At 39.9% G+C, this 27598-nt stretch overlaps 1 protein-coding gene across 2 annotated transcripts in view; it reads right to left on the bottom strand.

The window, feature by feature from the left end:
• LOC148879047 (Tetratricopeptide repeat (TPR)-like superfamily protein) overlaps positions 1-26906 on the bottom strand; it is a 52941-nt gene extending 26035 nt beyond the window's left edge. For both annotated transcript variants that reach the window (XM_088960432.1, XM_088960433.1), the window contains exons 1-2: positions 26821-26906; positions 23450-26729 (exon numbers count right to left, since the gene is read on the bottom strand). In XM_088960432.1, coding sequence (XP_088816558.1) covers positions 23847-26447 — 2601 coding nt within the window. In that variant the 5' untranslated portion in view covers positions 26448-26729; positions 26821-26906 and the 3' untranslated portion in view covers positions 23450-23846. The remainder of the gene's footprint in view (positions 1-23449; positions 26730-26820) is intronic.
• Between the last annotated feature and the right edge of the window lie 692 nt (positions 26907-27598).

The raw sequence follows: 27598 nt of genomic DNA, 5'->3' as shown, positions 1-27598 counted from the left end.
TTGTGTTGAAATAATTTAGTTATTTGTGTTAGGGTCTGTTTGGCTAGTTAAAGCATTTTTTATTTTTTGTCATTTCTGTTATTGTACTAACATACAGCAGGGGCACAAGGGTCATTTCCCTTCTTATTTCTGCCACCCTATATAATATAATAGAAGCTGGCGCCACCAGCACTGTTCTATTGCTCCAAACCTTTTCTTCTTCCTTTCATTCTTCTCCCTTTCTCTCTTCTTCCCTTCTCTTCTCTACTTCCTCATATTTCAATCGGATTTATTGGCAAGATGGTATCAGAGCAAGGCTGTTGAATCTGGGTGACCAAGTTTTTTCTCTTCAAGTTGCTGAATTTGGGCGGAACAGAGGACTGAATTTGGCCTGATCAAATCAGATTTGCAACTGGTACAACCCTAAAGTTTTCTTTCTTCTTTTATTTCTTTCCTGGGTCGTGTACCAAGTGGAGAATAAATGAATCCAAACCATTGAATGTCGGCAGACTTTTGTGAGGGTTATATTTTTTATTTGTTGGATCGTGTGATCCTGTACCTATGAAAAGGTGATTGTAGGTCATAGATGACCAGTTTTCTATGCTCGTTAGTCTGATTTCATGTGTGTTAGGATCTCTCTTATTGATTAATGTTGTGGTGGAACTTACTGGAAAACCAGTAGACTGGGACTGTTCTTCATGCAGATATGAAAACCAGTCCTGTCATAGTTCTTTGGAAATCGGTGATGTTTTTTGTGCTCAGATTAAGCTCAGAACTGAATTGTTGTGTGTGGAGTTTTTGTCGATATAAGGAGGGATCCTAAGTTGAAATTTTAGATCGAAAAACCTTGTGTTTACCATGTCGTCTGAGAATTCTGCTACTTTAGAGATTTTAGAGAGCCACAATGGAGTGAGGGGGGGAATGGATATGAATTTCCCCATGGCTGTTATTCCCTTTGATGGTCTGAACTACCTTGAGTGGTCTAGGGGAATAAAATTCAACACCACTAGGGGAAAATAGGATACATCAATGGGAGAGTGAAGGAACCGAAGAACGAAAGTGCTGAATATGATAGGTGGAACCAAGAGAATAGTATGGTGATGTCATGGCTCTTGGTTTCCGTGCTGCCACAGGTAAGGAAGACTTTTATGTGGGCTGTATCTGCTTGTGAGATATGGGAACAAACAAAGTCCACATATTCAGAGCAGAGACACTACGCCAAGATATACCAACTGCAAGCTGAATCCTCTACTTGCAAGCAGGGGGAGAGGAGTTTCTCGATGTACTATTCTGATTTGACATCGATATGGAAAGAACTTGATCACTACAAGAATGTGAATTGGAAGTGTGATGAAGATGCCAAGGCGTATAAGTCACTTGTATCTCAGCAACGGGTCTTTGCCTTCCTCCTAGGGCTGAATCCTTCATATGAGTCCATGAGGGTGCAGATCCTGGGTAGTAAAGACTTGCCATCAGTTCAAGAGGTGTATGCCTTAGTGCAGTCAAAAGAGAGTAGAAGAAGTGTGATGAATTGTGTAGAGGGGGAGTCAGTTGCCCTAGCTGTCCGGGGAAATTCAGATACAAATGTCGGAGGTGCTTTTAAGAAAAGTGACTCTCACAAGAGAACAGATGATAATAGTAAACTTTGGTGCACTCACTGCCAGAAGACAATACACACTAGAGACACATGTTGGGATCTCCAATGGAAAACCTAAATGGACACAGGATTTGGGTAAGAAGTCAACACCTGATCAGGGCAAGAAGCCAAGTCAGCAAAATCAGAAAAAGTATAACTCAACTAATATAGCGTCTCCAGAGACTAGTCCATTGGTAACTCAGGAGAGGCATCCCAGTTCTGACCCTAAGGAAAAAATTATCAACTCCTTTCATGACCATTTGGAATTGTATGGTAGGACTCTCCGCCAGGTAACGCTGCCACTGCCTTCCATGTGTCATCTCATACCACTGATTCTCCTTGGGTTATTGACTCCGAAGCCTCAAACCACATGACCGGTAAGTCAAATTTATTTAAGACATATAACTTTCTCTCTAGGAGAGATAAGGTGAGACTAGCCGATGGTTCTTTCTCTACCATAGCTGGCCAAAGTACCATACCTCTCCCACGCGGCCTTACCCTTTCTAATGTACTGCATGTTCCAAAATTACCTATGAATTTGATGTCCATTAGTAGTATAACTCACTCCATGAACTGTTCAGTCACTTTTTCTTGGAAGATTTCGGTAATTATGTATTATATTTGATTATGTGCTATTTTAGGTAGTGGAGAGGTTTGTGAGTTGTACAAATATTTTTAGAAATCAGTTTTACTTAGGGAGATTTGTTACCTAGTTCGTATCCTAAAGAGAGATATAAATTTTGATGTACAGAAGCATAATAAATCATCCCATTCTTATTATCTTTCTGTCTCTTCTTTATGGTATCAAAGCAGAAAAGACATAGGGTTTGTTTTTGCGTTTCTGTCCCTAAAAAATGTCCGAAGTCACGTCCAATTCTCAGCCTCCTCAGCCTTCTCAACCTAAGCCCCAGATTGTTCGGAATCTGCCTGAAAATCACCCTATTCAAATCACTACAATCCGACTAAATGGTGACAACTTTCTCCGGTGGTCACAATCTGTTCACATGTATCTCAGAGGGAGAGGGAAAATTGGCTATATCACAGGAGACACGAAGAAGCCTGATGTGAAGGATCCAGCCTATGCTGTTTGGGATGCTGAAAATTCCATGGTGATGACGTGGTTGGTTAACTCCATGATTGAAGATATAGGGGCAAATTATCTCAGTTATTCTATAGCCAAGGAATTATGGGACAATGTCTCACAGATGTACTCTGATTTAGGGAATCAATCCCAAGTGTACGAGTTAACTCTACAACTCGAAGATATTCGCCAAGGTGAGAACTCTGTGACTAAGTATTTTAATTCTCTTAAGAGAGTTTGGCAGGACCTAAACTTATTCAACGATTACTAGTGGAAGTCACCCGATGACTACAATTATTACAAGAAGATTGTGAATGTTGGCCGAGTCTTGAAGTTTCTTGTAGGTTTAAACATTGAATTCGATGAGGTTCGTGGCCGAATTATTGGAAGAAACCCTTTGCCCCCAATCGGTGAGGTATTTGCAGAACTACGTAGAGAAGAAAGCCGGAGACAAGCGATGCTTGGAAAGAAGGCTGCAGGTACAACCGGACCTGTGGAAGGGTCAACCCTAATTATTTCCGAGGCCCAAGTCAATCGAAGGTCATCCCAAAATCAGTGGGTTGGAGACAAGAATAACCTGCGTTGTGATTACTGTGGGAAACCTCGCCATACCCGAGAGAATTGCTACAAACTGCACGGGAGACCTTCCAATGGCAGGGCGAACAAACCTGGTGAACAGAATATACCTATAGCAAACGAGGCTGAATCATCTCCATTCAGTAAAGAGCAAATAGATCACCTTCTTAAACTACTAAAATTCTATTCGTCACCTAATACTCCTGTTGGGTCTATGGCACAAACAGGTAGCAATTCTTTGGTACTCTCAATTCTAGGAAAATCCGGTCCTTGGATCATAGATTCAAGGGCCTCCGATCATATGACAAGCTGCTCTAATTTATTTAGTTCCTATTATCCTTGTTTTGGTATTGAAAAAGTGAGAATAACTTATGGTAGTCTTTCATCTATTGCAGGCAAAGGAAACATTAAAATTTCAGAAAAAATTACTCTAAAATCTGTTTTACATGTTCCAAAACTTGCCTGCAATCTTCTTTCTGTCAACAGAATGTCTAAAGATACTAACTGCTCCATTCTTTTTCTTCCTTCCACTTGTGTTTTTCAGGACCAGAACTCGAGGAAAACAATTGGATCTGCTAGAGAGATAAATGGACTCTACTACTTTGATGAAATCGCTATTGGTAATGAAAAAGCTCATGGCTAAGTAGTAAGAGTTCAATCTCTGTCTGTGATCAAGTTATATTATGGCATAGAAGGATTAGGGCATCCTAGTCTTCCATATCTCAAACATTTGTTTCCTAAATTGTTTAAAGGAATTGATTGGTCAAAACTTCATTGTGAGGCTTGTCATTTGGCTAAAGATCATCGTGTTTTATTTCCAATAAAACCTTATTTTGCTTCAAAACCATTTTATTTGTTACATAGTGATGTTTGGGGCCCATCTAAGATAAACACACTTTCTGAAAAAAAATGGTTTGTAACTTTTATTGATGACCATACAAGAGTATGTTGGGTTTACTTGTTGGAAAGGAAATCAAATGTTGAACAAGGATATAAAGAATTTTTCCTAATGATTGAAAATCAATTTCAAACCAAAATTGGTATTCTAAGATTAGATAATGGGACTGAATACTTTAACAAATACTTAGGAGCATTTCTGACCGAAAAAGGTATTATCCATCAATCAACTTGTCGTGACACACCACAACAGAATGGGATTGCTGAAAGAAAAAATAGGCTCCTTCTTGAGGTAGCTAGAGCTATCATGTTTTCTATGAATGTACCTAAATATCTCTGGGGAAATGCTCTCCTAACTGCATGTTACCTGATAAATAGAATGCCATCTCGAGTTTTAAAATATGAAACTCCTTTATAGAATCTGAAAAATTGTTTTCCCACATCTCGAATAACCACGAATCTTCCTTTAAAAGTGTTTGGTTGTGTCTGTTATGTGTATATACCAAATGTTTTTCGATCAAAACTGGATCCAAAAGCTGAAAAATGTGTGTTTCTTGGTCATTCATCTAATAAAAAAGGGTACAAATGCTTTAATCCAGTTACAAAGAATTTTTTTGAGAGTATGGATGTACACTTTGTTGAGGACCAACCTTTCTTTCAAAAAAATTCTCTTCAAGGGGAGAACATAAGTAAGGAAGATAATTTTTGGGAAACTTTACCTATTCTAGAAGAATTTATACCTTTGATTAATTCTAATAAGCAAGTTTCGGAAACAATTGTTGAAAGAATGGAACCTAGTGATAGTACTCTAAATCTAAATTTGTTAGATACTACGTTATCAGAGACAGGGGGAGAAGTACTTCAAACGGATCACAATCCTCATCCTAAGCTTCAGTTTTATACCAGGAAGAGGTTTCACAAAAGTACTACTGTTCCAGTTGTTCCTACAGCAGAAGTCCAATCCAATTTACCGAGTGAAGGTCCTACAACTTAGAGTAATCCTTCTGCTACTCCTATTCCATCTTTGCCTAATCTGTCCTCTTCAGATCTTGACATTCCAATTGCATTAAGAAAAGGTACCCGAGCTTGCACAAAACATCCTATTGCAAAATACTTGTCATATGAGAAATTATCACATACTCATAAAGCATTCGTGTCTAGGATTTCCAATCTGTATGTGCCAAGAACTGTTCAGGAAGCATTAGATGATCCGAAATGGAGGTTAGTTGTGATGGAAGAGATGAATGCTCTTAGGAAAAGTAATACGTGGAGTATTACTGATCTACCCCATGACAAGAAGACAGTCGGGTGCAAATGGGTGTTTACAGTGAAGTGTAAGGCTGGCGGAAGTGTAGGAGAGATACAAAGCAAGACTCGTAACAAAAGGATTTACCCAAACTCATGGTATAGACTACCAAGCGACTTTTGCTCCCGTTGATAAAATTAACTCTATCAGAATACTTCTTTCTCTTGCAGTTAATTTTAACTAGCCACTTTGTCACTTCGATGTCAAGAATGCCTTCTTGAATGGAAACCTAAAAGAAGAAGTATATATGGACCTACCACCAGGATTTGAAGAAAGTCTTGGAAGAGGCAAAGTTTGCAGGTTAAAAAAATCCCTATATGGGCTAAAGCAATCACCAAGAGCTTGGTTTGAACAATTTGGGGATGTAGTAAGGCGGCACGGCTTCTCACAAAGTCAAGCTGATCATACTTTATTTTTCAAGCACTCTACCCAAGGTAAAATAGCTATTTTGATAGTGTATGTAGATGATATTAACATGACTAGAGATGATTTATTTGAAATCAACAAGTTGAAGAATAAGCTTGAGGTTGAATTTGACATTAAAGACCTGGGAAAACTTAAATATTTTCTCGGAATGGAGTTTGCAAGGTCCAAGGAGGGAATCTTTATCAACCAACGCAAATACATTCTTGATTTGCTCAAGGAGACAGGGATGACAGGTTGTAAAGCCGCAGAAACTCCAATGGACCCAAATATGAAGTTAAAAACAGCAACAGCAAATGAGGTGGTTGATCGAGAACGTTATCAAAGATTAGTTGGAAGACTAATCTATTTGTCGCACACAAGACCTGACATAGCCTTTGCAGTGAGTGTAGTAAGTCAGTTTATGCATTCACCTAGACCTACTCACTTTGAAGCTGTGTTCAGGATTTTGAGATACTTGAAAGGAACTCCGAGGAAAGGACTCTTGTTCAAAAATAGGAGTCATCTCCAAGTCGAAGCCTATACAGATGTAGATTGGGCAGGTAATATAAAAGATAGAAGATCTACTTCAGGTTACTGCACTTTGGTAGGAGGGAATTTGGTCACCAGGAGGAGCAAAAAACAGTGTGTTGTAGCAAAGAGTAGTGCAGAGGCAGAATTCTGCTCTGTTGCACATGGCTTTTGTGAAGTGTTAAGGATCAAAAGGCTCCTAGAAGAGTTGAAGGTTCATACACCAACACCCATTAAAGTCTATTGTGATAACAAGGCAGCTATTTCCATAGCTCATAATCCAGTTCTACATGACAGAACAAAGCATGTTTTAGTGGATAAACATTTCATCAAGGAGAAGATAGACAGTGGTGTGATATGCATGTCCTACATACCCACCACGAGCCAAGTAGCAGACATTCTCACCAAAGGGCTTCCTAGGGTGCAGTATGAGAACTTAGTTAGCAAGCTTGCCATGAGTGATATATTCATGCCAGCTTGAGGGGGAGTGTTGGAAGATTTCGGTAATTATGTATTATATTTGATTATGTGCCATTTTAGGTAGTTGAGAGGTTTGTGAGCTGTACAAATATTTTCAGAAATCAGTTTTATTTAGGAAGATTTGTTACTTAGTTTGTATCCTAGAGAGAGCTATAAATTTGGATGTACAAAAGCATAATAAATCATCCCATTCTTATTATCTTTCTGTCTCTTCTTTACTTTTTTTCCGTCTTCATGTGTGTTTCAAGATTTAGCCTCGGGGAAGACAATTGGTAGAGGAAGCATGGTGGATGGTCTCTACGTGTTGGAGAATAAAGTTGGTCTTGTGGCTACAGAGTCCACGAGTTTGTCCAGTGAGAGTCAAGCCTATTTATGGCATAGCCGTCTTGGTCATCTTTCTTTTGAGTCATTAAAGTTATGTTCCCAAAGTTGTTTGAGTCCTTGTCAGTGAGTCAGTTACAGTGTCAGACATGTCAATTGAGTAGACATTGTAGAAGTTCTTTACCTTTGAGAAATAAAATATCTGAATTTCCATTTCATATTGTTTATTCTAATGTTTAGGGCCCTGTTCCTCTACCCACTGAGGCTGGATATAAGTACTTCATCACCTTGATTGATGATTACTCTAGATACACTTGGGTTTACCTTATGCAATCTAGAGATGAAGTGCCAAAAATTGCGAAAGACTTTCAATGCACGGTGTTCACTCAGTTCCAAATTGAAATCCATATCTTCCAGTTGGACAATGCGAAGGAATACTTCCATAGTGATCTCACAGAGTTTTTTGCTTTGAATGGGTCACTTCAACGAAGCTCTTGTGCCAAGACAGCCCAACAAAATGTTGTTGTTGAATGAAAAAAACCGTCACCTTCTCGAAGTAGCTCGTGGCTTATTAATTCATATGACTGTGCCAAAACGTTTTTGGATGGATGCAGTTTTGTGTGCTATATACATCATCAACCGTATGCCATCTCGGTTAATAGAGTATAAGGCCCCACATCAGCTTCTGTTTCCTACAACTCCGTTGTCCACCATTTTGATGTGTGTTTTTGGGTGTCGTTGCTTTGTCCATAACTTGTCCCCTACTCGAGGTAAGCTTGATCCGCAGGCTATTCCTTGGTTACCCTTTATCTCGAAAGGGGTATCGTTGTTATGGTCTTACCTCTCGCAAGTACTATGTCTCCATTGATGTGTCCTTTGAGAATCAACCTTTCTTCTCGGTTTCTCCTTAGGGGGAGAGTATGGTTGAAGAGAAACAGGCAGCTAAAACTCAACTACCTCCTTTACCCGATCCTCCTCCATTCCGGGACTTTCATCGTCGCCATAAAAGCCAGTAGAGTTCAAGAGCCGTGGAACCTAGCACTATGCAACCAACATCATCGGATTCGCCAGAGGCAGATCCGTCTCATCAGCCAGGTACACTTGCTCCTATTGATATGCATGTTCCTTTTAATGTTGATTCCCCTGTCATCAATGATCTTGATGTTCCTATTGCTAAGATAAAGGGTGTTAGATCTTGTACTACTAATCATCCTATCTCTAATTTTGTGTCCTATGATCACATTTCACCTTCATTCCGTGCATTCCTCTCTTCTATGGACAGTGTCCCCGTTCCTAAGAATGTGGCAGAAGCTTTATCTAAACCCGAATGGATAGATGCAATGCAGGAAGAAATTGATGCATTACATAAAAATGGCACTTGGGAGTTGGTGGATCTTCCTGAAGATAAGGAACCAGTGAATTGCAAGTGGGTGTTCACAGTGAAACAGAAGGCTGATGGAACTATTGAAAGGTACAAGGCTAGACTGGTAGCAAGAGGTTTTACATAGGTATATGGAGTGGACTATGCAGAGATTTTGCTCTAGTAGCTAAGATGAACTCTATCGGGATTCTTCTTTCACTGGCAGCAAATCTTGACTGGGAACTTCACCAATTGCAAGTGGGTGTTCACAGTGAAACAGAAGGCTGATGGAACTGTTGAAAGGTACAAGGCTAGACTAGTAGCAAGAGGTTTTACATAGGTATATGGAGTGGACTATGTAGAGATTTTTCTCTAGTAGCCAAGATGAACTCTATCAGGATTCTTCTTTCACTGGTAGCAAATCTTGACTGGGAACTTCACCAATTGGACATCAAAAATGCTTTCTTGAATGATGACTTGGAAGAGAAAGTGTACATGACCCAACCTCTAGGTTTTTGTGCCAAAGGCAGCAAACAAAAGGTGTGCAAGTTAAAAAAATCTTTATATGGGTTGAAACAATCACCTCGGACTTGGTTTAGTAAGTTCCACTTGGTAGTTCAACAGATGGGGTTCAAACAATGCCAATCAGATCACACTCTATTTGTTAAAAGAGGTGAACGGAAAATTGCAGCTCTAATTGTGTATGTGGATGACATATTGATCACAGGAGATTGGGAGGCTGAAATACGGAGACTAAAAAAATTCTTAGCCACTCAATTTGAGGTGAAAGATCTAGGCCCCTTACGTTATTTCCTTGGAATTGAAGTTCCCCCCCCCCCATAAGGGCATCATTATTTCCCAACAGAAATATGTACTAGACTTACTAGAAATGTTAGTGAAGGGGTATTTCGGTCTTTGTACCTGTTGAGAGTGTTGATGTGTATTGTTATGTTAGTTCGAGTGCCTCTTACTTAAATAAGGGCACTTATGTCTTTTCCAATTACATTAATAATATAATAACAGGTATGGCCGAAACTAGGGTTGATTTTTTCCTATTTTCGAACCAAACCTTTTCTCTTCTCCTTCCTCTTTCATCCTTCTTCTTTCCTCTCTTCATTCTTGCGGTTTACTTTACTTTTCAGCTAACAAACAAAACAGACTTCTAGGGTAGGCCAAACTTTAACATGGTATCAAAGCAATATTAAACAAATCAGACCTGCTAGAATTTTGTTCTCTGCACATTCGAACTAGGGTTTCTCTTGGATTTCTCAGCCGTTGGTTGGAGGCTAGGAAAAGGGCTGAAAAGGAGTGATCGCCCTTTTCCCTTGGAGGTTTCTATGCCTCTAGTGGTGTCATTGGTGATTGGTTGTTGTGGTTTCTAAGCCCTCCCCTAATTAATGTAGGGCTGGTGCGTGTGGTGCAGCAGTGTTTCATTCCTTCGTGTGGTTGGCCTTCAGGCGATGAGGTAAGGAGTTTTTTTTATGCATATTTTCTGTTATGGAACAGATGAGAGGCGTGGTACAGATCGTATGATGGGTTTTCAGATTGCAGTATGCTAGAGTTTATGCTAGGGTTTATGCTGGTGTGTGTGTGTGATTCGAAGGGAAGTAGTGTTTACTTAATGGTGAAACTTCCGGTAGCTATAGAGTAGGGTTTGTGGTGTTACAAGTACGGCTTTCAGCCTTTGTTATTGCTGAAATCAGTGTGCAGATTTCGGTGAAGTGTCTATGTGCAGTGTGTAGTGCTCCGGATTCAATGATAAGGTTATTCAGCAATGGCAGATAAGAGTGATAATAAACCTAGTGTGATGATATCTACTGACTACCTAAATGTCCAAATGACCTCCATTAAACTGAATGGAGAGAATTATGTCCCTTGGGCCAAGTCTGTAGAGGTTTTTCTGAAGGCGAAGAAGAAGGTAAAGCACATAAGAGAGGAGAAACCCCCCACTAGTTCTCCAGAGTATGAAGACTGGGAACAGGAAGATGCACAGATTATCACATGGTTGTGGAACAGTATGGAACCCAGAATCAGTGTGAACTTCATGTTTCTTGACACAGCCAAAGAGGTGTGGGATCATGCTAAGAAATTGTATTCTGGTCAGAATAATACAACTAGGGTATATCAACTGTATCAGGAATACTTCAATCTGCAACAGGGAAATCAGAGCCTTGAGGAGTACTATGCCAGTATGAGAAATATCCGTAATGAGCTAAATGTCTATCACCCTCTCACTTCTGATGTCAAGGTTCAACAGCAACAGAGAGAGTAGCTTGATGTGACTCAGTCTCTGGTGGGGCTGAAGTCTGAGTATGAGCCAGTACGAGCCCAGATACTAGGAGGATCTGCCCTTCCATCTTTAGAGGAGGTGTTTGCTCGTCTTCGGAGGACTTCCATTGGATCTATGGAAAACTCTAATATCTCACATAAATCAGCATTTGCAGTGACGAGAGAACGAGGTGGCAGAAGTGGGGCTCGAGGAGCCTAGCCTGGCCGTGGTGGCAGCAGTGGTCCAGTGTATGGCCGAAGTGGTGGTGGATCTACACATATCCGTGGTGGTGGTCGTATTGGAGGCAAAGATTCAGGAGGAGCTCATGGTAATGGACGTGGCTCGAGTCCACGGAGGTGTACTCATTGTGGTTTGGATGGACATACTATTAACTACTGCTATGACTTACATGGTCCACCCTCGACATGGGCCAACATGCCATGACTAGTGACACCAGTTCTAGCTTTAGACAGCAGAACTGGTCAGCTGACCAGATGCCTTCTACCTCTCCAGATGGTCCAGGCAAGGAGATGATGAGTGTTCCTCGTGATCAGTATGAAAGGTTTGTTCAATCCACGTCGCAGCAAAACACAGCTAGCTTTGCACACTCAGGTATGGCTTGTTTGGCATCAACACCCAACCCCTAGATTATTGACTCTGGACCCTCCGATCACATGACGGGACCTCTAGACATCACAATCTGTTACCCTTGCTAATGGCTCAACATCATCTATTCGTGGTGTTGGTAATGTTGACCTAGACCCTGTGTCCCTATCCTTTGTTTTATATGTACCTAAACTTCCATTTAATCTTATGTCTGTTAGTAAGCTAACCAAGTCCCTTAATTGCTCTGTTACATTTTACCCCTCTATGTGTGTTTTTCAGGATCTCAAGACGGGGATGAAGATTGGTGGAGGGCATGAAGCGGAGGACAGTATTATCTTGATGGTGGTGGAAGAACGTTAGTGGCCCTTCAGTCATCTATTTCTCCTCTCCAGTGGCATTGTAGATTTGGTCATCCTTCGCCGAAAGTGCCGAAGTCCTGGGTCCCTTCATTGAGTCAACTTTCTGTTATAGATTGTGAGTCGTGTCAATTTGGGAAACACCATCGTGTTCCCTTTAGTTCTAGGGTTGATAACCGTGTGTCGAGTCGTTTTTCTTTAATTCATTCAGATCTTTGGGGTCCTTATAAAGTGATGTCATATAATGGACACAAATATTTTGTTATTTTTGTTGATGACTTTTCAAGAATGACATGGCTTTATTTAATGAAAGAAAGAAGTGAATTATTTGCCATCTTCCAGAAATTTTATGCTGAGATCCGCAATCAATTTGGCGTTCACATCAAAATTTTCTATTTGCGGCTGGTTGCTAAAGGGTACTCCCAAACCTATGGCATTGACTACACAGAGACATTCTCCCTGGTTGCTAAGATAGGGTCAGTTCATGTTGTCATCTCCCTTGCAGCTATGTATGATTGGCCTCTACATCAACTAGATATCAAAAATGCCTTTTTGCATTTTGATTTAGTCAAGGAAGTGTACATGGAGCAACCACCAGGGTTTGTTGCTCAGGGGGAGGATGGTAAGGTATGCAGACTTAAGAAGGCTATATATGGACTTAAACAGTCCCCTCGAGCATGGTTTGGTAGGTTCAGTGAGGTGGTCAAGAAGTTTGGTATGAAACAGTGCCAGGTTGATCACTCTGTCTTCAGTCATGACTCTCCGGTAGGTAAAATACTACTGGTGGTGTATGTAGATGATATCGTTGTGACTGGGAATGATAAAATGGGCATTGACAGATTGAAGGCATTCCTACAGGAACACTTTCAGACAAGGACTTTGGCAAATTGAAATACTTCTTGGGCATAGAGGTAGCAAGATCTAAGCATGGCATTAATTTGTGTCATAGGAAATATGTGTGCTTAATTTACTGGAAGAAACAGGTTTGTTGGGTACTAAACCGACTGAGACACCTATGGAAATAAATACGAGGCTGAGCAGTGATATAGGTGAAGTATTTGAAGACCCTGGCAGATACCGACGTCTTGTAGGCAAACTAAACTACCTAACCATTACTCGGCCAGATATTTCATTTGCGATTAGTGTGGTGAGTCAGTTCATGCAGAAACCTTTGGTCCCACATTAGAATGCAATGCTAGGGATTGCGAGGTACTTGAAATGAGCTCCTGGACGTGGTTTGCTGTACAAAAGTGGCAGAAAACTGGAAGTAGAAGAATACACCGATGCTGATTGGGCAGGTTCTATGTCTGATAGACGGTCTACCACAGGCTATTGCACCTTCCTGGGGGGTAACCTGGTAGCGTGGAAAAGTAAGAAGCAAACAGTTGTGGCAAGAAACAGTGCAGAAGCTGAATATAGGGCCATGGCACATACTACTTGTGAATTAGTGTGGTTAAGAAACCTTCTACAAGAGATAGGATATGACATCAGTACTCCAATGAAGTAGTCCACTTGATGTATGGAACTGTTTGAGATTAGATGCAAACTAAAAAATAAACAAACAAGAGAGGAAGAGAAGAGAGAGTTGGCGGCAATGAGTGTTAGAGAGTAAGAGGTTCGAACATAACCACTCTCTAACACTCTAAACATGTTATTAATAAGTTAATCTTTGACAATAGGGAGGCCCTTAAGTGGGCAGGAAAATAGAAAAAAACAGAATATTACAGAGTATGGGCCCAGAATAAGACCCACAACAGAGAGAAACATAACATAACATGAAATGACAGTCTATGGGCCATTCGACCCATCTTCTCTACAAAGCTCTATTGTGACAATCAGGCAGCGGTTCATATCTCTTCCAATCCGGTGTTTCATGAAAGAACCAAGCACATCGAAGTTGACTGTCATTTTGTGAGAGAGAAGGTGCTGAAAGGAGTGATAGACACTGTATATGTTAATACAGGAAATCAGTGGGCAGACTTGTTCACAAAAGGTTTGAGTCGGGGGAGAGTGGATTACATATGTAACAAACTGGGGTTATATGATATATACTCACCAGCTTGAGGGGGAGTGTTAGTGAAGGGGTATTTCGGTCTTTGTACCTGTTGAGAGTGTTGATGTGTACTGTTATGTTAGTTCGAGTGCCTCTTACTTAAATAAGGGCACTTATGTCTTTTCCAATTACATTAATAATATAATAACAGGTCTGGCCGAAACTAGGGTTGACTTTTTCCTATTTTCCAACTAGACCTTTTCTCTTCTCCTTCCTCTTTCTTCCTTCTTCTTTCCTCTTTTCGTTCTTGTTGTTTACTTTACTTTTTAGCTAACAAACAAAACAGACTTCTAGGGCAGGCCAAACTTTAACAAGAAGATACAGGCAAGTTGGGGGTAAAACCAATTGACTCACCAATTGACTCTAATCATCAGCTGGGAGACAGTCAGGGAGAGTTTTTGAAAGATGTGAAGAAGTTCCAGAGACTCATAGGGAGACTCTTGTATTTGTCTATGACCAGGCTTGATATTGCTTATGCAATGGGTGTCCTTAGTCAATTCATGCACAATCCTAGGACAACTCACTTTGAAGCTACAGAGAGGATCCTTAAATGCCTCAAGAAGTTTCCCGGAGCTGGTTTGTTGTTCCAAAAACATGGTCACTTAAAGGTGGAAGTATATACTGATGCTAATTGGGTATGAGCAATTGATGACCGAAAGTATATCAGTGGGTATTGTGCCTTTGTAGGAGGAAACTTGGTCACATGGAGAAGTAAAAAACAAAGTGCGGTGGCTAGATCTAGTGCTGAAGCAGAATATTGAGTGATGTTTCATGGGGTTGCTGAAATCATGTGGATAAGAAATCTGTTAGGTGAACTGGGTTTTGCAGTAAGCAATCCTATGTCACTTTACAATAAAGTTCCCATCAATATTGTTGCTAATCCAGTCCTGCATGATAGAACGAAACACATTGAAGTGGACAAGCATTTTATTAGAGAGAAACTTGTAAATGGAGAAGTGTGTACTCCATATGTCAGCTCAGAAGAACAACTTGCAGATATCTTCACCAAAGATCTTCATCACGTGCGGCACAATGATTTGTGTGACAAGTTGGGCATGATTGACATCTATGCTCCAACTTGAGGGGGAGTGTTGAAATAATTTAATTATTTGTGTTAGGGTCTGTTTGGCTAGTTAAAGCGTTTTTTTATTTTCTGTTATTTATGTTATTGTACTCACTTACAGCAGGGGCACAAGGGTCTTTTCCCTTCTTATTTCTGCCGCCCTATATAAAATAATAGAAGTTGGCGCCGCCAGCAATGTTCTATTGCTCCAAACCTTTTCTTCTTCCTTTCTTTCTTCTCCCTTTCTCTCTTCTTCCCTTCTCTTCTCTACTTCCTCATATTTCAATCGGATTTATTGCCAAGATGCTGAATTGGGCTAAAGTAGTTTTAACAAATTAAAACAGGGTTTTACAGAGGTGGGCCGAATTGCATCTTGCAATTAGCCATCAAACCCTCGGCCCATATGTGGAATATTAGGGCTGAGAACAGCCCCCATGGAACCACAGATTCAATCCAACCAATTTGGTCCAATCTGGTTCGAATGGGTCTAGGGTTTGGTGTTTAATTCAAGATTCAATTCAAGAAAATGATTTGAAAATTAGATATGGCTGATAAATGACAATCAAAATTAGCAAATAAACACATCAGTGGGTTGTTCGTGTGGATCCAAACCTGCAAGAAAAAAGTTAGTCGCAGCTTGCATATTCGATTTTTGCAAATCGCAAATCGCAGATTTCTTATCTGTGCAAGTCTTCTCCACGCGAACCAGCTTCTCCTTCAATGAAATAAAATAGAAAAAACCTAATTTTTCTATTAAATTAGATCAAAATCAAATCCTATACATTCCGTCTAAAAAAAATTAAAAAAAAATATTTACAGACCAAGAATGAATAGAATACAGCAGTTGCGCAGATTCATTGTGCCAATAAAAGATTTCGATCTCCACCATGCAAACATCCCTAAATCCAAAAAATATAAATAGAACAATTCTAAATATATATAAGATTAATAAAGATTTAATTTTCAGATCATTCGCCCAAAACTGGGAACCTATTCCCAGAAAAAGCGCTAACTGCGCAAATCGGGTAGTAGAACACCTTCTGCTCATTTGCACAGATTCAGATCTGATCTAATTTGGTTCAAGACTTGAACCTGGCTCTAATACCATTAAAGGGATGGGAGATCCATCATATGGATGGCCGAACCTTGCAAGAAAGTTGGGCGAAATTTCAAAAATTTCTTTCACTCCCATCCGGGAATCGTATTCCCTAATTTAGAAAACTGCATTTTCAAGGTTCATTCTTGAAACCAAAACCAGACCAGATCTGAAACCAATAAGAACTGAGGGATATACCTGATACGAAGTAGCAGTAACTCCCAACGCAAGTGTTCACACCCAAAGAGAAGACCAAAACCCACCTCCACTGAAAATGACACAATGTGTAATGAAGTAGGATCAGCAGGATGGTTCTTCAGCAAGAATTGGGTAATGGCTGGTGAGCACGACTTTAGATTGTTTCTTCTACCAAGAAACAATATCAAGAACACTTCTTGATCAGATCCACAAGTGGAGATCGAACTAGGTAGGGGCGGCAATAACTGGGAAGAATTCTGCAGTTTGTTGTTGTGTGTTTCATCTGAAGAATTCACCCCCTATTTATAGCCTTCTCTGGATCAGCCTCCTAATCTATTTAGGAGAGAGTTTCCTAATCCAAATCTTATATTTGGATCTAGACTCTTAAATGGATAAGACTTATCTTATCCTTCAGCTAATCCTAATCAGTTTGAAACTAAATTCGCCTCCCTTTTTAATTAAGTTAAGCCCAGTTTGAATTGGGCCTTAGGCCCATTAAGCTTATGTGCTCACTTACTCTTTAACCTGCTGCCCAGTTGGCTCTCTTTGTATAGCGTGGGACCCTAACATTGATCTACACATCAGCCACATGGGTTCAGCCCAGCCTTTGTTACAAGGCCTCGCCAAATTCACTATAGGAGACTGTGAACCCCTGAGTCCATCGCCATGGGCTCTTAATGCGCCCAACATTTACATTAAATTGTTCTTGGATCCAGCCACTTTATGAAAACCCAAGAAATGTGGGCAAATGCAAGATTAGCCCATCAGGAATTACCCTCAATGGTCCTACACTTAACCTCTCAGCCCATAATGATCAAACACTACCCGACAAGAAAAGACCTCTCCCTCGGCTGTAAGGTACAGTGTTGCACTCTCTAGCCACATGAATCCCAGGAATTAAAACTTTTTGCAAACATTTCAAAATCATAATATATATATAAATATATTTTGCAAAACCAAATTTCAACGTTTGAAATCAATCGCCGGCAGTTTAGGTTTCCATCAGAGAGAGTGCATTCCTCGATCATTCACTTTGTCCGACAAAGGGGCTGATCCTGTCACTATGATCACCCACTCAGGTGAATTCTCAAAATGTCCCAACATACCCAAGTTTTGACCACCTCTAAGGATCTCACTAATTGGCATATCAAAGACAACCTAATCCGACACCTAATGCAATACCATAATCGAGTTTAGGGGTCAAGTTTAACATTCCAATTTTGCCCATTTATCTCCAAGGTCTAGGGCTATATTGGAATTTGATCCGGTTCAGGGTTTCAAGAAAACCCACACTGCATGTACCTCAGGTCTCACCCTAGCAGCTGAGACAAGCCACCCAACCAAATTGGCGGCACATCAGTGCCAGCCTTGGCATGATAAATCTCCCCAGATCTATCCAACGGCTGTGAAAATTCTAAACTAACACGAATCTCGTAAGTGTCTAGTTTAAAAGTATTATACAGAAACACACCACAATGACATGAATCAATTATGTAGTTTATTCATTTACAATAAATGTGAAAAGATGCATCAATCTTATTGGAGCTAAGGGCATAACTGTCCAACAATTTCATCATTCATCACCCCGTCCTCTTCCATTTCTGGGATTGGGTAGAACTTGGATCTAAGAAGGGCCTTGAGGGACTCAGACTTCGATGGTATTTCGAGCCTTATTGCACTTCTTGATAACGTTTCCTTAGACCCCACTTGGGGAAGAACTATGTAAAGAGGACTGAGGGCTGCAATATGTTGGACACTATGGGAAGAAAGAAATTCCAGGATATTCTCAGAAGCTGAGAGAGGAGTGGCAAAACTGAGGGCTATCATACATATTAGGGTTGTACAGTGGCTGAAATCTTTGGAGTTATTCACAGATTACACAGTGAATGACATGTTGAGGAAGTGGGGTGAAATAGCAAATTGCAAACTGACCAAGTCAGTAATGAGCGTGTCTTGGACCCCTCCACCTGCTGGATTCATGAAACTAAACTTTGATGGGAGTAGCAAGGGGAATCCGGGACAGTCATAGATTAGGGGTGTTTTTAGGGATGAGAATGGGGTCATTTTTGCCATGTTCTTAGGCCCAATTGGAGTGGGTGAGTCCCTTAGAACTAAGATCTTTGCAGTTATGGAAGGAGTCCAAAAAGCCAAGGAAATAAACATCAGGAAACTCCTAATTGAAGGGGACTCGGAGGTGGTGATAGGGTGGCTGAATAAAGACAACAATGGCTAATGGAATTACAGCAATGAGAGGAGGGAATTTAAGTGGCTGGTGCGGGAGATGGAAGTTAAGATGCGATGGGTTAAAAGATCAGCCAATTCTCTAGCTGATGGTTTAGCCAAACAAGGGGCAAAAAGGGATTCAATGTTTTGGGCTAAGCTGTAACTTTAGTGTCTTTTCTATTATTTTTCCTTTTCTTGAGGTCCTTTGCTGTACTTGGAAGATAAGTGTGTTTGTCTTCCTTTTGTAACTTTTCTTATGATGAATTAATGAAAGTGTTATTGATCAAAAAAAAATACTCAACTTACAAGCATGGGCTGGTGTTTCTGGTTTCCTTTTGCAATACAATACTTTACCTTTTTCAAAAGAAAAAAAAAAAAAAAAAAGATGAAGAAAACTTCAAAGGAATTGAGCCCTGTGCAGAATGAAGCTCCAAAGCGAGTTGAGAAAGAAATGCCCAAACGACCTTCTAAACCGACTAGGTTTACTCAGGTGTATCAACCCACGGGGGTTATTAGGCAAGTATGCCCTTAAGTGGGCGGCCAAATAGGCAGCAACATAAAGAGAACTAACAAAAAAGAAATAACAGGCCCATAAAGATAGCCCCATTAGTTAACAAATAAATAAATAACATACTACAAGAAAAGATAGTAGAGCCCATTCGGCCCAGTCTCTCTACAATCCCCCTCAAGCTGAGCATAGATGTCAATCATGCCCAGCTTGCATATATAGTGTGTCAGCTTCCCTCTTGGAACTCCCTTGGCCAAAATATCAGCCAACTATTCTTCTGAGGCGATGAATGGCAAGCAAACTTCTCATGAGGAAACTCTTTCCCGTATAAAATGTCTATCAACCTCAATGTGTTTAGTTTTGCCATGTTGAACAGGATTATGTGCAATATTGATAGTTGCTTAGTTGTCACAGTAGAGCATCATTGGCTTCTCATAGTCAACCCCCAATTCTTCTAAAAGTGATTGTAGCCACAGTAATTCTGACACACCATGTGCCATTGCCCCATATTCTACTTCAGCAGAGGATCTGGCAATTATTGATTGTTTCTTACTCCTCCATAAAACAATGTTCCCTGCCACCACAGCACAATAACCCGAGGTGGATCTCCTATCATCAATATATCTTGCCCAATCAGCATCAATGTATGCTTCCAGCTTCATGTGTCCATGTTTGGCAAATAGAATGCCTTTCCCTGGAGTACCTTTCAAGTAACACAGAACTCTTTCTGTAGCAGCTAAATGAGTATCTCTAGGAGAATACATAAATTGACTAATAACACTCACTGCATAGGAAATGTCTGGTCGACTCATGCAAAGATATAACAACTTCTCTCTACCATCAGCAATGGGAGCGAGAGACCAATCAGCAAGGGAGATTTTCTCTCTACCAAAGAGGAGGTGGTATGAACAAAAAATATTAGACAAGCTAGTCATATGGTCTGATGCACCAAAATCAATGATCCAAGGGATTTTATGATTACCTAAAAAATGAAGTATGGTTTGCAGAATCACGAATACCTGAGTGAGCAAATGCTGCTGATGATGATGATGATGATGTGTTGCCTGAAGAGTGAGATGTAGAGATAGTAGCTTCCAAGTGATTTAACAACCTTCCATACTTTTCAAAATATGCCTTCATTGTTGCCAGTTGTTCCATGGTTGACTTCTCTTCACTCTCCTTACTTCCTCCTTCAGGTATTGTGGCAACATTAGTTGACTTAGGCTTTCCTGTCTGACTGGTCTTCTTAAAACTGTTGTTATTCTTAAACTGCCAGATAGAAAATCAAGATGAAGCTTCCAGCAAGCATCATTAGTATGCCTCGTTTCTTGCAATACTCACATACCTGCTCCTTCTCAATTGGACCCTTCGGCTTTATTCCAGCATGTGCAAAGTGTTCCGTAAGTGGACTTTGCAACTGAACTTGTCGCCTACTCTCCTCACTGCTTACCATAGCATATACCTAGGCAAGAGAAACCTCATCTTTGGCCAAAATATTCTGCCTAATGATATCAAACTCAAGGTTGAGTCCTGTAAGAAACTCAAAGACCCTGTTTCGTTCCACCAACTTCCTAAAAGTTTCTACATCCTTTATACTCTCCCATACAACTGTTTCCATAACATCAATTTCCTACCATAGGGATTTCAGCATAAAATAGTAGATTGACACACTCTTCTCCCCGTCTTAAGTTCTTCACATTACTTTTCGGCTTGTAGACTCTAGCCACATTCAACTTCTGTGAATAGGTTTCAGTAATACTGTCCCAGATCTCCTTGGCCGAGGACCACCAGAGATAGTGTTGACTGATATGATGCTGCATAGAGTTGATCAACCATCCTATGATTGTATAGTTCTCTTGCATCCATTTCTCAAATTCAGAGTCTGTCTCTTCAGGTTTCACCTTAGTGCCTGTGAGATACCCTAATTTTCCTCTACTACAGACATAAATCCTTATAGACTATGCCCAAGCAAGATAATTGGTTTCATCTAGCTTAATTGTGGTCACACTAGTCAAAACGGAATCTACCAAGCCTAACCCGGAAATAGGCACCTGCTTGAACTCACTTCCGTATTTCTCCATTAATCAAACGAAAATCAAAAAACCAGAAATATGATCTTTATAAACTTACTTGAAGTCAAACCAGTACCCAGATGCTTGAAAACTAGGGTTTCACTGTGTTCGGTTGTTAGGGAGAAAGAGAGAAGATGCAGTCGCTCCTATTAGAGCTTCCCAATCTCCTCCAAAACTGAACCGCCCTCTTTTAGAAGTCAAAAGGCACCCCCCAGGCACAGATCACCACACCCAATGCTTCACTTTTATCTATAACTTGGAAAATCTCTAATCGGCTAGGGTTTTGGGCAAAAACAGTACAGCATCACTTCGTGGCAGTTTCCAGCCAGAATACAACTCTCCAAACCCTCTACCAACTAGGCAAAAGGTCCTCTGAACTATATAGAACCCATCTCTCCATACACTCTCTTAATCGACGGGTGTATGGGAAAAAGAGAAAAAAAAAGAAGGAAGAAGAAACCTGCTTTGATACCAAGATGTAAATCAGTCCTGTAAAACTGATATAAACTAACTTGGTAAAATTTAGAAAGGAAGAAGAAAGAAAAATAGAGAACAGCAGCACAAAGGAAGAAGATGGAGAAAAGAAGAGGAAGAAGAAGAAGAGTTCGAATATCTCTTCCCTCCCTTCTCTAATCCTTTTGTTAAACTTCATTCTTAGGTAAATTACAAGTATGCCTTTAAGTGGGCGGCCAGCTAGGCAGTAACATAAAGAGAACTAACAAAAAAGAAATAACAGGCCCATAAACATAGGCCCATTAGCTAACAAATAAATAAATAACATACTACAAGAAAAGATACTAGGGCCCATTCGGCCCAGTCTCTCTACCACCCGAAGAAACTCATTCAAAACACGACCAAGAAATAGAAGAAATCCAACCAGAAAGGATGGAGACCAAGATTCCCATACCAATCCCTAGGAGATTGGCGTACTCTTTAGCCCCAAGTGTAGACAATATGGGTCATTGGCATGCGAAAAAGATTGTCGATTCCTCTCGGAAACCAGATTGGTTAGCTACAGTGGAAGAGCTGAAGCAATCCAAGACTCTGCTGGATAGAAGACTAGAAAAGAAAACTTTTGATACTACACATACTAAAGAACAGGTAGGAGCTTCTTGAGTCTCTCAGATGATGACATGCAATCCAATGGGGATTTTGGACACAGGTCACTAGAAAAAGGAAGAGAAGTCAGAAAATTCATCCAACTGATGGTAAGAGACCCTTCACTAGGTCACAAGCCGACCTTGGTAAGAAAATCTTAACTGATTCCTCATAATGGTATTTTTTGGAATATTAGAAAGATGAATAACCCACCAGGTGAAAAACTTAACTGATTCCTCATAATGCTACAGGGTCTAAAACTTGCTAAGCAAGCAGATTGAAAAACTTTCGAGGTCAAAGGAGATTCAAAACTGGTGATATCTTGGACTAACACCAGGAGTAATGCTCCTTGGATTTACAGGCGTTCCCTAAGGGAGATTGAAAGACTAGCAAGGGAATCAATGCTTCTTTTACATGGATCAGGACGACTGCCAACAGGATGGCCAACTCATTAGCCAAAAAGGCAGTCTACAGGCAGCAGCTTTTTTGGGATTTATCGTAACACTATGTTGGGCAATGACTGTATTTCTGTATTTCTCTGTAATACTGTAACCTGTTCACTTAATGATTAATAAAATTCTTCTTTTCTGATCAATGAATAAATAAATAGGTTTAAATGGCTTACTTGTAACATGGCATTCAGATTTCAATGGGCAAGGAGATCAACCAATGGTTTGTCAGACTTTTTAGCTAAGCAAGGTTAATAGGGAAAACCTGTTCTGGGCTCAGTTGTAAACAGATTTTTGCTGTTTCTTGGGGGAGCTTGATGTTGTTATTTTTATCTATAAAGAAAAAAAAAAGATATATAGGAGGTCAGGACCCACTAAATATCAAGCCCCATCAACCTTGTATCAATATTATGCTTACAACAAGCAGTATAGCAGTCTCTCTATTAATATATTAATTCACAAGCATAATTGAAAAAACATTAAATAACAGCTGTCTCAAATTGGGTTGCACCAACCTAGCTCTCTAGTTTACAGCACCCACCATTCTCATCTAAGATACCCAAATATGGATAAGGATGTTAACACAGATACAGGTAATTTAATACATTTATACAGTGGCAGGTGCTGTGTCCGGCGAGATAATGTCAGAAAGGTATGCTAATTATGTAGTTGTATCCATGTGCCATAGATCCTCATCATATGTTCTATCAATGCCATGAACATCCATTACCCATGAAATGTAACAAAATTAGCAAAGTAAATGCTTTTTTATTGGTAGAGAAATAATGCTATAGACATAATTAACTAGAGAAAATCAATACGTTTAGACATAGTTAAATTATATACTATATACACTTCCCACACAAAGGTAATTACAAAATACAAGTACCTTTCTCTTATGGACAGACCAGAACGGAGTTTACATAGTCTGCCATAATACTGAGCCTCTCTGCAACCTATTAGAAACTTGCAGTCTGGAATAGGCAGTTAAAAGTTCAATCAGTTAACCAAAACTTCATCCATGAGACTACTGTCTGAGCTCTATTTATCCAACACCATATCAAAACAATTCCTAAGAAAGGGAATTCAGAGCACATTTAGTTTCACTGCATGACCTGCAGCCATTGTCATCCATCAGTACCATAGAGCAGCGAGTAAACATCCACGCATGCAAACCATTCTGTCCATCCTTCACCCTGGTCTTTCAAGATTACTATGAGTTTCCTTTGACACCCCACATTTGACCAAAACATTACCAAGTAATTTGAAAGTAGAATCAGTCTCATTTAATCATCTTTTGAAAAGTTTCTATTGCTTCCTTCATCTATAAGTACCATAGAGTAGAGAGTTGTCATCCATGCACGCAAACCATGGTGGCCATCCATCACCCTTGTCTCTTCCAGCCTACTAATAGCTCCCTTCGACACCCCACATTTGACCAAAACACTACCGAGTAATTTGAAGGTATAATCATCAGGCTGGATGCCTGATTTCATCATCTCCTGAAAAGTTTCTACTGCTTCCTTCAATCTTCCATCTGATGCAAATAAACCAATTATATGGTTATAACTCAAAACATTGGTTAGCAGTCCTAGATCTTGCATCTTGCGTGCAATCTGAATTGCTTCCTCAAATCTTCCTAGTCTTTTGTACATACACAAAATCATTGCAAATGAGAACTCATTTGCAACTCCTCTCTGCTTCAAGTCTTCAAATATTTCTTCAGCCTGTTTAACCATCAAACGTTCACTGTAGAGATAGATCATACAATTTGATGGGTACACATCAGGAGATTCAGGACCTGCCTCAAATGATTGAAGTAACTTGTATGTTTCCTCCGCTTCTTGCAAATATCCAACCTTGGAATAGAGCTTAATCATGGAATTATAGATAATGGGATTGCCAGGGAAGCCAGCACTTCTCATTGCATTGACATATCTCATGGCTTCTTTAACACATCCAGCATCAGCAAAGGCATTTATCAGGATACCGAAAACAACAATATCAGGTTGAATACCAAAGGCAAGCATCTCTTCAAATAGTCCCTCTGCCATTTCCAACTGACCAATCTTGACAAAGCTTGAAATTATTGCACAGTATGGAACACAGTCACTTACCAATCCCTTCTCTTGCATCTTCCTGACATAAGGTTTTGCTATGTGTGGAAGATCAGCACTGGATAAGATTTGTATTAAACAATTATAACTGCATTTGTCAGGGAAAACACCATGATTCTTCATACTATCAAAGAGATGGCATGCTTTATCATATTGCTTGCTTATCCCATAAGCCTTGATCATCACATTGAACTCAAGAGTAGTTAATTTCTTCTCATTTTGGCAACATAGAAAAATATTTTCAGCTTCCAAAATGTAGCCCCTCTCTCCATAGGCATCAATGTGGGCAGAATAGCACTCAGAACTCATCTTCCCTGTGAAATGAAACCTCTCAAACCAAGACCAAGACTTGTTGAGCATCCCAGCCTCTATGTACATTCTAGTTAGAGCTGATTGAGTAAACTCATCTATATCAAGACCCTGCTTGTCCATCTCTGAGACAAGAGCTTCAGCTTCTCCAACCATATGCCTTATTGAGAATGCATATAGGAGGGTGCGGTAACTCACAAAGTCTGGTTCAAGGAAAGCCTCCTTCATCTTTGTAAAATAGCTGACTGCCGTGTTAATGTTATCATTTTTTGCATAGAGAGAAATAAGGATGTTATATGTTCTCGTATCAGGCAGGCACCGAAGTTCTTCCATCTTTTGCATCAAGGAAGCCACCTCTTGCAGTTGTCCATTGTTCCCATAAATGTGAATTATTGTATTAAAAGTTACAGTGTTGGGGAGAATCCCTTCTCTCAGCATCTGAGTGAATGTTTCTGATGCTTCCTGAAGTTGGCCAGCCTTCCCATATGTGTCAATCAAGGTATTATATGTGTATGAACTGAAAGGCATGTGAGGGTGAGAAGTACCATTTATGGTAGAAGTAACTCTTCCTCCATTCTTACCCAATTTACCTGATGACCACTCCTTAAAGAATTGTTCAGCCTTTTCAAATTCCCCTCCCTTCTTGTAAGTGTGAACGACAATACCCATTGTTACCTCATCAGGTTCCATACCTTGCTGCTTCATCCGTTCCAGCCAAAGAAGAGCCTCTTCCCTAAGGCCACCTTTAGCATAAACATCAATTAAGGTACCATAAGTAGAATTTGTGGGCATTATTCGTTTGTCCTCCATCTCGCCCCAGAGGCTCTCCAAGTGGTTCCATCTCTGTGCTTTTCCAAGAATCCGGAGCATGATATTGTAGTGAATCACATTCAGTTCATAGCAACCCTTCCTCTTGAGCCATTCAAAGATTTCAAGAGCTCTTTCCCAACTTGACTGCTCCTTGAGAATTATGCTTCTCTCTTTGTTGTTGAGGCTGTCCTCCCACGGCTTCAAAGCCTCATCCAGATTGTCAACTGCTTCCAGTGCTTGCAAGATTGCCGGGATGCGTCCTCCATAAGAAGTCCATTTTGCTGAAGGCTTTGTCTCCATCTTCCCAACTGAAGAATTCCTCCATCCAGAACTGAATTTAACCGCACCATCGTTCTTCCTTTCAGGTACCCCATTATTCTTACTCTTCCCTCTATTTTTGCCTACAGAACTGCTATGCCCTGGACTAGGACTAAGTGCATCATCTCTTCTATCATTCTGGTCCTTTCTATAAATTATACTGGTTTCCTTGTGAACTACATTTCGACCTACAAGCAATATCGGTTCTCTCCGCTTCTTAACAGGTTTAACTCTATCGAATGGCTCTACTGGAACTCCAAAATTGGTAGTAGACCTTGTGGAACCCAGAGTGTGAAAACAGCTGGTATTCAACAGCTGGAACTTCCCAAACATTCTTGCATATGTATCCGCAACAATTTTTCTAAAATATCCGCCCCGAAACCCTACAAGATTCCTAAAAATAAAGGGAGCTCAACCGATGCAACCAAATGGGCCTGAGTTGACTCTCCCGGATTATCCACCCCAGCTCTTCAAACCCCCAAAAGACTCGACAGCTACGCTATAGGGTGAAAGTTCAAGGCGTTTATAACAGATTTCCCCCTTCTTTTTCTTTTACAGAGAACAGAGTTGTATTTGCCAGTAAAACATTGCATAAGTTCAAGTAAAATGGTTTCTCTGTAAAAAGCGAACGTAAAAAACAAGGAAAAAATAAACAAAAATGAATGAAAGAGAAGGAAATCTAAGACAGAAAAGAAGCGGGACTCACCTGCATAGGCTCACGGAAGAACTTATTATCGAGAAAATATCTCTCGACCATCGCGATTAGTATATGTATTTCGGGCCTAGTGTCACTTTCGTCCCTTAATTTTAAAATGCGACAATTGAATATCAGAAGTTTCATAACATAACAATCCACTAACTAGTTGTTAATCAGTCATAAGTGGCATTTGAAAAAAACAAAAATATCCTTCAAATGTCATCTAATTTTTTTATCAACCATCTAAACATTGACAAAAAATTAGCGTTCTCAAAGCCTTGCATCTTCTATTCAAAAAAATTGGGGTCACCAGCCACTCAAATGTGACCCCAACTTTCTTTAATGGAAAAAGCAAAGATTTGGGATTATTAATTTTTGTCAATGTTTACAAAGTTGATAAAAAATTAAATAACACTTGAAGGGCATTTGTATCTTTTTCAAATTTTACTTAACGACTGATTAACAACTAGTTAATGGCAACTATTATATTGTCACGCTTTAAAAGTTTGGGTACAAAGTTATTGCGTTTTAAAACTTGGGGACCAAAGTGGCACTACGCCTAAAGTACAGGGTACTAATCAGAAACTTTCCTTTCCTTTTTGGATAATTTTTTTTTAAATACCCTATGGTTTAACTACATTCTTTAAAGTACCTCAAATTCTATGACAATTGACATTTTGTTAAATACTAATGGAAAAAATAAATAAAATATAGAATTTATCCTCTACAATTTTTCAAATTTTCAAAATAAAACCTAAGTAATAAAAAAAAGGTCAAAAACTATAAC

This window comes from Nelumbo lutea, chromosome 1, assembly GCF_056320005.1.
Source record: "Nelumbo lutea isolate HS-2025 chromosome 1, American lotus-T2T, whole genome shotgun sequence".
Lineage (NCBI taxonomy): Eukaryota > Viridiplantae > Streptophyta > Magnoliopsida > Proteales > Nelumbonaceae > Nelumbo > Nelumbo lutea.
Note: the sequence above shows the minus strand (reverse complement) of the source record. Positions and strands in the feature narration are given on the sequence as shown.